The sequence below is a fragment of the Tachysurus fulvidraco genome, chromosome 20, assembly GCF_022655615.1.
Source record: "Tachysurus fulvidraco isolate hzauxx_2018 chromosome 20, HZAU_PFXX_2.0, whole genome shotgun sequence".
NCBI classification, from domain to species: Eukaryota; Metazoa; Chordata; class Actinopteri; order Siluriformes; family Bagridae; genus Tachysurus; species Tachysurus fulvidraco.
In genome coordinates this window covers 13294880-13306883 of record NC_062537.1, presented here as the reverse complement: position 1 = coordinate 13306883, position 12004 = coordinate 13294880, and the positions used below count along the sequence as shown (strand labels likewise).

Below are 12004 nucleotides of genomic sequence, written 5' to 3'. Positions count from 1 at the left end.
CACAGACGGAGCAATCACACACACACACACACGGCCATACACACAGGGGAAACCGATCTCATTGCTGAACCTGCCAGACCGGCAAACAGTCACCGAGTGCCAATAGTCTGAGTAGATCAGAAAGATCTGCCATCACTTCAACTCATCCTAGCTCAAGATGTTACCAGCAAATGCACTGCAACACACAGAAGATGAGAGTGGGAGAAAGCGGAGGAGTGAATAATGTTTCCAGATTGATGTGGATATTGCAACAGATAGAACATGAGACCCGGGAGCTATAGACTTTCTAGCATCCATGGCTCAGGAAACAAGAACAGATGGAAGTAGAGATTGTGTATCAGTGATATGAGTGAGGTGTGAATGTAATAAGCTACTTCAGTCAAGCATCTGAGTCCCAGCTCAGTACTTTTCTGTTTATCCTTTCACATACAGCAGGTTGCTGGATCTGTGAATGATTATGTTAAGGTGTGAGAAACTCCACGCTCAGCTGAGCGCCACAGTTACTAGTGATCGTCTATCGTAATGTAATCAAATACATATACGTTATTCAGAGTGAACAAATAATGTGTTGTAATCGGATACAAATACAGATATGAGCAGGAGGTGCAGTATCTATATATATTCTAGAAAGGTTCCGATAAACAGACAAAGGATGCAATAAAATATCTATACATGATGTACACGAATAAAGTGGTCATGACATATAAAGCTACTTTTTTAATGTACTGTAACTGCTTTAATTAAGCTACTATTTTGTTAGTAATTATGAATTATTAACAACTATATTTCACAGAAAATGCCATAGTTGAATACAAACAAAATTAAAAAAAAATTACAAAAAATTAAATTAAATATAAATATTGTTTTAGTCTGGCATACATTTATGTTATGACCAGAGTAGTATGTTCCATATCAGATTAAATCAAGCAAACAAAAATCTAGTTTAGTGCAAGCCCTCACTTGGTTTGAGTAAAACAGATACAAACATGAACAAAAGTACATGGACAGCTGACTATCACATCTATATGGGGTTGTTTAGCATTAATATGCAGTTGTCCATATGTTGTTTTTTGTTCAGGCAATGATGCTGGAAGAGAATCAACATTCACTCAACATTCCAATTCATCCCAAAGGTGTTAAACTGGGTTGAGGTCAAGGCTATGAGTAAACCCACCAACCATGGCAAACCATGTCTTTATGGATCTCATTGGAACTATAGGACCTGAACTCTGAACCATTTCACTCCTCTACCAAATGTTACTGTTGGCACTACAGCACTATTCTCTTGCATCCACCAAACCCAGATTTTTCCACCAGACTGCCAGATAGTGAAGCATGATTCATCATACCAGAGAGCCCATTTCCACTGCTCCAGAGTCCTATAGTGCCGTGCTTTACGCTACTCCAGCTGATGCTTGGCATTGCATATAGTGATCTTAAGCTCTTTCAAGACTATACCGTGAGCGATTAATCACAGCAGCTCTACCCTTGATTAACACTCCTATTAGTGATGTTTTTTTAATGATAGTGTTACCCGTGTTGGAGTCTTCTGGTTTCTCAGAGCCAGCCGATCCCAGCAAAGCAGCAATGATGAGAAAAACAGCACCTGGCATTGTGACTGACATGTTGCTCACTGTCCCAGCATCACTCTTCACACAGCTGCCCTTCTTTCACCTACAAAAGGAAAGAAACAGGTTCAACTAATTATACATGTTACTGTTAAATCTGTAGCTAATGTTAATGTTGGTGGAATTATTGTAGCTTTATTCTCATTTTAGATTATTATACAAAGCAAATTCTTATTTAATTTACAAATTAAACAGCATAACAATAATCAGGAGTATGTAGCAAAATCAGGATCTAAATGATCAAAAAATATATTCAGATATACTTTATATGATGAAATCTTAACCGTCTAAAACAAAAACTTTCTTTCCACCTGGTCATTACATGCATTTTATATCCCCATACATAAAAACTAATCAGGATCATAAAGACTTCCTTATACTCATCCCAGGACTCCAATTCATGATATAAGGATCTGAAAGTCTAATAATTTATAATCCACTATCAGTATATTCTGCAGAAGGTAATAGTTTTCTTTTCTGAGTGTGGTTTCTCTCGATGTTACTTATTCATGTAATCTCTGCGAGTTGTTTTTTTGCTATTTCCGCCTCTAGCTTGCTCATTATGGATCTAAATCTCCAGATTTCCGTAAGGATATTGTGACAATGTCTGTTTGTATACGTGTTATACTAATAAAATCAAAATGAACTGAATATATTTACACATCTTTCGCCTAATGTGTAATATTCAAATCATTCCAACACGATTTGAATACCAACTTCCTGCTGTTTCATTTTCAACCGTTTTATCCAAAAACCGAATGCTGAAAGAGATGCCTCAACCACATGCGCTATAACAATACACGTAAAAGAAATGCTGTGCTTATCAAATATGGCTTAGATAGACTGGTGCATATAACAGTGGACTAAAATGTGTGTCTGATTTCGGGTCAGATTTAATCTATATTAAATGCATCTTGCATTTTTAAGTGGAGAATTCATAGAGATAATCATGAAGATGAATAAAACAAATGGTGAAAATGGAGTCTAAACAATGCAACAATTCGACAGTATCTTAAACAACAGGCAAACAATGTTTGAACCAAAAGTGTTACTTGAAGACTGGAGAAATGTTGCATGGCCTTTTTTCGAATCTTCAAACGAACATTTTGTGAACCTGTGCCAACTCTAGGCTCAGAACAATGTTCTTGGCTGATAAGAACGTATATTGATGTAGTATTTTGCTTTGATAACCCATCTAGCTCAAGGTTTGACATCTTGTGCATTCTGGGTTTCTTTTCCACTCACCATAGTTATAAAGAGTATCAAAAGTATTTGAACATATTATTACAGTATAAAATAAAAATCAGACATCAGGTCTATAGACATATAACACAAAGGAAACGCTGGGCTTTTCACAGAGAAATGATGCAGACACTTGACAATGTGCATTCATGACCAGCAGTTGCACAAATTAGATAGATCTTGAAGAGATTGGTTTTCTAAGACAACTATAACACAGCAGTAATTTTGAGAGCAATAATCAGTGCAAACACTGTCTACGATGTCATGATGAATAATTTGCTAAAATGCCTGTGGCAAACCAGGCTCTGGTCAGTAATTATCTATATGCGTATCCCTTCTGACAGAGATATATTGCAAAGTAATGATAGCTTGTATCTTATTCCTACTGCTCTGCTGCATAATGCTTTTCCACAGTATTTTGTATAAAAAAAAAATCCTGTGCAAATGAATGACAACTTAATTCTGCTAAAACGATCTGAAGGCTTTTTAGTGCTGAGAGTGGATGTGAATAAGTGGTTAGTTACAGCGATCGCAGGCAGAGAGTCAGGCGTGGAGTAGACCAGAGTTATACTACACAGAAGGCAAGAAAATAGCTGGAGCATGAAAAGAGAAACCCACCCATCAGAGTGTAACATCATCCTGACAGTCCACCTCTGATCTGATTTGATCTGGACAAGAAGAGAAAGGCGATGTGTGTTCTACGTTTATGTGAAGGAGAAAGAGTAAGTGTAAGTGTAAAGAAGAGGTACAATCTGCAGCACTGTAACTAATGAGACTTCCATCCAAGCAGACGCCTACACACATAAATACCACCCACAGCAGGTAGCCTTTCTATGTCACAGCCCATTCCCCAGTTTGGTAAATTAATTAGTGAGGATCATTTGGCTGAAATGTGTGGTCACACTGCTTTCCCAGCTTCAGCGAGCCCCTAGAATGCACCCTACAGACTAGAGGATTTCCAGTTGGTTTTACTGATCAGCCATCTGTGAAGCAAACTGTCTGCTCATTTCAGCAGCCTTTACTATCACTGTCCAGATCTCTCTCTCATCCCAGTGTTACACGGTAGGAGATTCCGCTCTCTGCATTTTCATCGGTGGACAGGAAGATGCTCACTAATTCCACTGAGTTAAAACTCAACTGTGTTGGAACGAAAGGTGACAATACAGCCGTTCTACACCTCATAACTGGGATGAACATCTTACGGTAGTTTCTTATAATTGTTCTTTCCTCTTTCTTCAGTTACTAAAGAAAATCTTGTAAATAGGTCAGAAAATATAAAACATAACAGCAGATGGCATTTAATCCAAAAAAGAAAATCAATATTCCAAACCTGTACTTCTTAATAAATGTATTGCAACAGTTTGTCTAACTATAATATATTGCAGAGCTTTTGTTTAACTGTACAATAATGAGAATTTGAGAGACTGAAAGTTTTGCCACTGTCATGTGTGATGGTATCAACAAAAGTAGCATCTTTTCGAAAAGCATTCAAAGGTTTTCCACATAATGAATGTGCTTACACAAAATGAATGAAGTTCTAAACACCTCAAGATGCTCACAAGGACAAAAAACTAGGGTTCACTATGGCCTTGCAAAACATTTATCTAAATACATTTTAATGTATTTTGTAATACATAACATTTGAATAAGCAAAGATATCTGCACTTTGGTTCTTTTGTTGTTTTTTCATTCAGGGACTCATCTTGAATGGGATGCCTGTCAATCAGAGAGCACTGTGCACCAGTGGTATAGTATAGTTTTTTGTAGTGAGTATACTGTGCCCCCCCCCCCCCCCAGCCTCATACGCACCCATCCTAGAGCGACACCCCATAGGCACCACCACAGTCACTAATGCATAAAATATACATCTACATGTAATTGAGAGCATTATTAAAGACTGCTTATGTGTTATCAACATTCAAATTTATTATAAGCAACAAAAGACAGTCGGCTGATAAAACCTGTGCTCCAGGTCCCATATTCATATAACATTTAAGGCTAAATGTAATCAGACAGTTGGCAGCACCATTGACTTTCACAGTATGAAAAAATATAGACTATGAAAGTCAGTGGGTGCTGCCAACTGTCTGATTACCAACATTTTCGAAAATATCATATTTTGTGTTAAACAGAAGAAAGAAACTTATACAGTTTTGGAACAAATTGAGGGTGAGGAAATAACACAATTTTCATTTTTGGGTGAACTTTATACCTTTAAGAGCTACATTTATCCTTAAATGTTATCCAAATAAACATTTGTTCAGTTCTATCACCAACACTCTTTCATTGCAGAATATTATGAACTGAATGAACTGGTCATTTACAAAGCTTTCCAAATACATTTGTACTCGGGTTGTGCGTGAAATGTCACCCGAAGCTGCTGTAGCTTTAGGCGCACACTTCCGAAAACACTTAGGGTGTAGTTTGAGTCTGCTTTCGTTTCAGATCTTCTTTTACATTAGTTAGTTAATTTCAAATTTGCGCCACAAAACACCGCCAAGCAACTAATTTTGATCCTTGGTAGGTGACGTCAGATCAGGTCACAGGCCCCAATGGTCCAAAAATGTTAGTGATTCGCAATCGCAACAGTCTGTGTTCACAATACAGACGGGGTGAATTTATAAATGAAGGTTCTGTCACAAAACGATATTGTCACGTATCCTCACGCTTTTTAAGTGGGTATACAGAAATCCTTGGCATTTTCTAGTGGGTATACGGAAATCCTTGGCATTTCCTAGTGGGTATACAGCGTATATCTGCGTATCACGTAGACTACACCACTGCTGTGCACATACAAATTCACACTTAATGGAAATAGTCCACCTACTCATATGTTCTTGGGTGGTAAGATAAAACCAGAGAACCTAGACAAAACCCATACAGATACTAGGAAAACATGTAACACTCCAAACTGACTGTGCTCTAGGTTGTATCAGAAACACTGGGGCTCTGAGTTAGTAATACTAATCCCTGTGCTAGAGATATTTGATAACACTAATGTCTATTATCTCGTCAAACACCCCTGATTGTCAGGTGCATACTTAGTATTACTTTGTTTTCATTGCACTAACACTGAACTGGTCACTGGCTCATTAACTACTCAGTCACTCACTCATTTTCTACCGCTTTATCCGAACTTCTCGGGTCACGGGGAGCCTGTGCCTATCTCAGGCGTCATCGGGCATCGAGGCAGGATACACCCTGGACGGAGTGCTCATTAACTAAATTTACTCAATTCTAACCATGAAAAATATATAAAGTATGGTTTACTGTGTTGATATTTATGATTGTTGCTATTGATTATGTATGGGTGTGAGTGTGCGTGTGTGTGTGTGCATGCATCTAAATCAATGTCAAAGTCAAAACTACAAAATCAATTTTTTTGTCATTCCTTCTCATTACAGACATGTTGAGTGAGGAACAAAATACTGTATAGTTTAATCAACAGGCAACAAACTATATGCAACACTGCAATACAGACTATACAACCTTCTGATCGGTAGTCCAACACCTTAGCCACTAACCCTTTTACATTATATGTACTATATATACTCATGCGGAACATATGGTGCTAATTTACACCTGGCTTTGGCTGCTAATTGCTCAACATTTAGTGCATCAGGCAATTTTTATACATATACATGTAATACACAAGGTTTTTCTCAAATAATGGTTGGAAACAACTTAATACAACATGCTTTATGTGCTTCCCGAAGTGTTGAAGACTTTGCTACCAGAAGGTCTATAGACATAAAAAAATGTTTGTTTTATTGATGATTATAGACACCAAGGAACTCTTTAACCCATGTTACTGCTACATTATTCATCTAAAATGAATATGAGAACAGCTTTGATTTTAACACTGATTTATTTTCCATGTATGTCCAATGATCCAAAATATTATTCTTGTGAACTAGAATCATAAAATGTCTATAAACTAAAAATATAGTCCTGGCTTTTGTTTCCTTTTAGGTCCCCAAAGAGCAAGAATCTTAGAGGAAGAAAACCCTTTCAATTGCTTTTTAAAACCTGTCTTCATGCTGCTTTATATGTACCATATATTAAAACACAGGCAGTTCAAATACTGTGTAGTAGAGAATATTTATATATACACATATACACACTTAATTAAAGCATTTTCCACTGAAAAAGACCCACTTGTAGTGGAATTTATGCCAGTACTTTAGTCCTAGACTTATGTTGTGATGGAAAAAGAAAGGCATAGTTAATAAAATATGAACTGAGCGTCATAAAGGTGTTAAAACGATGTGTGGATGCGGCATGGGTAAAAAAGCATTTATGAGAGATTAAATTAAATTGGGAGTTAAATCCAGACTTGACTCACTTTTATTTATGTATGTATGTATGTATGTATGTATGTATGTATGTATGTATGTATGTATGTATTTATTTATTTATTTATTTATTTATTTATTTATTTATTTATTGTGAGAACCAAGTATCCTTCTGTGCCTGGGAAATCAGCCCATAAATATGGAAGAAACTTTGTGTTCTCGTCAGCATTATGAATGCAGAGTAACTGAGCGTAATTAGCACTGTGCAGCACCTGCTTGTGGTGCAGGGCTTTGATTAGGACTCTGAGAAACAGACTCAGAATGTAGCTCTCTTTAGTCCCTTAATCCTTCCCTCTCTTTGATTTATCTAGTGCTTCCCTCTGTGTTAAAAGCAGGACCATTTTTGCTTATTCTCTACCAGAGTAAAACACCTGCCTGGGTAAGCCTTCTTAAAAAAAACGTACATTATGTTTTATCTGCTTTGCTTTTTTTGTTTTCTTCTCTACATTTTGTTTCTATGTCCTGTTCTTCTTTAGACTCTCAGAAGGCTGGTCCATGTTTTCTAAAAAAAAAAAAAAAAAAGGAATATTTTACATTTTGCTAGATTACTAACCTAGGAGATGGATTTGCAATAGAAAAAGTCTCTCTCAGCAGATTCTTGTAACCTACTTGTGTTGTGATCCACACAACCCCTGCTACGAAGACGCATGAGGGTTCTGTGGGAAGAAGCTCTGGCCTGAATATAATATGAAACAGTATTCATATTTTTTTTTCTCAGATTTACCACAATGCAACATAGAGATTTAGCAGATGCTTTAATAGGAACACCTGTACACTTGCTTATTCATGCAATTATTCATCAGCCAATCGAGTGGCAACAGTGCAGTACATAAAAGTATGCAGATACAAGTCAAGACCTTCAGTTAATGAAGATGGTACCAGAGCTGGTTTGGATAGTGGTGAGGAAAAAAAATGCTGAAATGCTGTTTTGATGAGATACGTCAAAGGAGAATGGTCAGACTGTTTTGAGCTGACAGGAAGGCTAGAGAAAAACACCTCAGATCATACAACACACTAAAACTTTATGCAAATGAGTTAAAACTGCAGAAGACAACATCAGGTTCCTTTCCTGTCAGCCAGGAACCAATATCGTTACCTGGTTTGCATGATTTTACACTTTGTGCTGCTAAGTAATTGGCTGATTTTGGATATTGGAGAATTGCATGAATAAGCATGTTCAGGTGTTCCTGTTAAGTGGCCGGTAAGTGTAATGCAGCGAATGAAAGCCCATGATTAATGTGACACTCCAACATCAACACTGAAAAGGACTGTATTTGTATTATCCCATTTGTATTTCGTTTACCCAAATTGAATGAATGGTTTGAGGAAATCTTTGGGCCTCTGTTCAAATTAATCACGAAGCCTTTTATAGTAAAACCACAAGAGACGATGAAAGCTATTTATAAATAATGCATGGTCATATCTTTTTTCTTAGACCTCCAATGGAGAGGGCACACTCAACATTACCCAGATGATCTCTTTACCTAAAAGGGGATTAACCCTCCATCACATGCCACTGATGACTATAAATCAAGTCTTTTCACTGCAGCTGCTGCACCGAATCACTTCTGAGCAAACACAAACATATACATGCTAAATATATCAGTGATAATATCTCAGTGTGCTTGTTGACCCAGAGTGTTACAGTAGAGAGAATAAAAGCATATGTTGAGGACGAGTGATTGCAGATTGTCATGGAGACCGAGAAGAAAAACAATCTTCTGAGGAAACTCAGAATAGAAAGAGTTGAGTCTAATAAAGAGATAATATGTATATTGTATTGTCAAAATTTTTCTATTGGCCAGTCTCAAATTCTTTGAAGTTCCAGTCTCATAAAGATTGTGAAAGGTGTTCAATAACAAAAATACCATCAATTCAAATACTGATCATCTGAAGACACACCAATATGCTTCTCAATCTAGTCAACAAATGAAATATCATGTTTGCACCAAATCCATGGTATAATACGGCATTCCCTTGTGCTCAGAATTTATATTTCCCTATAGACTTCTTATCACATCCAAATCCACCATGAATCCAGTTTCCTCTTTACACCAGTTCATTCAGCAGCTATCTTTGTGAGGCCATTCTTTCTGGAACCTGTCCTTTAATTTAATTTGGATTTGGATTGATCTGCATTACTGTATTTGCTTGATGTTCAACCCCTGCCGTTTTTGACCACAAGCTGATTTATTAACTCCCATCTTCCAATACAAATGCATTTTATTGGCCCTACTTGGGAAAACACAGGCACCTACTGATGTGTGTAGTATTTGTTTTGTTTTTTTACATAGAACCATAGAAGTCTCTCACTTATGTCAGTCACTAATGTTACAACTACAGCATTACCCTCTTTTGTTTCTCTAGTCAAGTTAGCACAAGGACCTGTAAGCTGCCACATGAGGGTAAAATGACAAAACTCTTTAGTACCGTTAAGCACCAAAAGCCCCAATGACCAGAAACCAAAAATACACAAAAACAAAATACTAAGCAAAAAGACAGCAAGCAAAAAAAGGGGTTGGACTAAATTATGGACCTCAGAATTTCTGAAAGTGAAATCCTAATTAAGTAACCGTTTCCTCCATCGGGTCTTTTTCCCTGAGTTCCCGGCACAATGAAACCCCCACACCTAACTGATATTTAATTAAACCATAATGAGATACAGATGAGTGAGTAAAGCAGAACAATGAAGCAAGATGGAGGTTAGCAGGCTGGAGATGTTTAGCACTAATGCCAATGTACATGTAACTAACCTTACACTATTTAGTGTACTAGTTAGGCAGTTTTGAATCTAGCCACAGGGGTTGCAAGCCAGTGACTTCTGTGCAGGTCCCAAGCCCGGATAAATAGAGAGGGTTGCGTAAAAAAGGGCATCCAGGGTAAAAGGTGTTAAATCTAGCCATAAAAATTGTCAGTACCGTTCAATGTGACAGGGAGTGTGGAAAAGAGGTGAAGAGGTGAGTGCAAACGGGTAGGAGTGGGTGGAAAAAAGTGTCAGGAGTGTTGTGTGACAGAAGAGTGTCAGCAAAAATCAAAGGAAAGGTGTACAAGACAGTAGTGAGACCAGCTATACTGTATGGGTTGGAGACTGTAGCAGTGAGGAAACAACAGGAGGCAGAGATTGAGGCAGCAGAGATGAGGATGCTGACGTTCTATTTAGGAGAGACGAGGATGGACAGGATTAGGAATATATGGTTATAATGTTATATTGGGAGAAAGATTTTGGAGATGGAGCTGCCAGGTAAGAGGTCAGGAAGGGCAAAAAGGAGATATATGGATGTGTTAAGATAGAAGATGCTGTTACAGTAAGTAGAAGATGCTGAGGACAGAGTTAGATGGAAACAAATGAATCGCTCTTGCGACCCCTAACAGAAAAATCTGAAAGTAGAAGACTTCCAGAGCCATTCTGTAGTATGTAACATGTAGAGGGAAGACCAGGAAAATACTACACTTCTCTGAGATGTTAAGAGCATGACATGCTTCTATAATTTGTTTGAATGAATACTGATCACTGATTCTTTCACCCTCAGTACTGTATTTTCAATACAATATCTAGAGTCTATCCAAGGCAGGAATACACCTTGGATGGAATACCTGTTCATTGTAAGACATAAAGACATTTAATATTTAATATGTTTAAAATGTTATTTACAGTCTCATTCAGTGAAATCACAGGAGCCACATAACTAGTAGTGCCATGTATTTTGTACACAAACATAGCTAGTCAGATTCTCCTAAACAATTAGCATTACAGTGCTTAGTAAGTCTTTAGTAAAATGCTTGTGAAAAAATCAAATATAAATCATATTTGATAAATATCATAAAGAAATAAAGAAATAAAATGGATGCTGAATGATGCACAATGACTCTCTGAAATAGTAAATTAATCTCCTCTTCTCTTTTACAAATGCTACACATGCTATTCAATAATGAAAAAGGCAGGAAAAAGGGCAGCTGATTGCCCTTCAGGATTGCCCTTTTAATAAAACGAAACCTTGTCAGCCGTGTTCCTGCTTTAACACATATGCCTATGTCAGAGAGCAGATATAGATGTATGATGCAAGAGGCTTAGGACACACAACAGTCTTTGAGTGTGAAGCATGACTAAATCAGCCTTCCCTCTTCATTACCTTTTCTCTTCTTTACTTCCTCTCTCTCTCTCTCTCTCTCTCTCTCTCTCTCTCTCTCTCTCTCTCTCTCTCTCTCTCTCTCTCTCTCTCTCTCTCTCTCAAACTTCTCCACTTCCCATACATTCTCTCTCAGATTTAACATCACCTCTGTATTGGCAGTTTATACAAATAAGAAGGAAAAGCAAGTGAAAGAGAGAGAGTTTGGTGTGATCACTGGACCCTGCAGCACCACAGTGACAGCCATTATCCTCTGAACAATCTTCAGTCATTAGGCTTACTGTGATCAGTGGCTCTCAGCGTGAAAAGCTGTTTAGTAAACAGGAGGAACACACTCTAGAGTGTCACTCATTGTCTGTGGCACCATCAGAGTTATGGTTTGGCCTCTGAATGCCTCATCATGCTCGGTCCAAAGAAACATTCCCTACATTCACCTGATTTTTGTGTTAAGTGGCACCAAGCCATTAATGGAAAAAATAGTAAGATGAAAAGGAGCTTAGCTATCCAGTTCCAAAAAAAAGTCTTTATATGCTTCGCTTTGTGCAAAAGGTAAAGTTTGTTTATTGTAACTCTACATGTTTAGAGATTCAAGTCTCCTTAGCTTCCTAAAGGGGTTCTCTGGAAGACTTTCTGAGAGAGAGAAACACTCTTT

At 37.5% G+C, this 12004-nt stretch overlaps 1 protein-coding gene across 2 annotated transcripts in view; it reads right to left on the bottom strand.

The window, feature by feature from the left end:
- The window catches only part of LOC113639324 (roundabout homolog 1), a 199227-nt gene that overhangs the window by 178176 nt on the left and 9047 nt on the right, over positions 1-12004 (bottom strand). For both annotated transcript variants that reach the window (XM_027141118.2, XM_027141119.2), the window contains exon 2: positions 1535-1674. In XM_027141118.2, the coding sequence (XP_026996919.2) occupies positions 1535-1625 (91 nt within the window). In that variant the 5' untranslated portion in view covers positions 1626-1674. The remainder of the gene's footprint in view (positions 1-1534; positions 1675-12004) is intronic.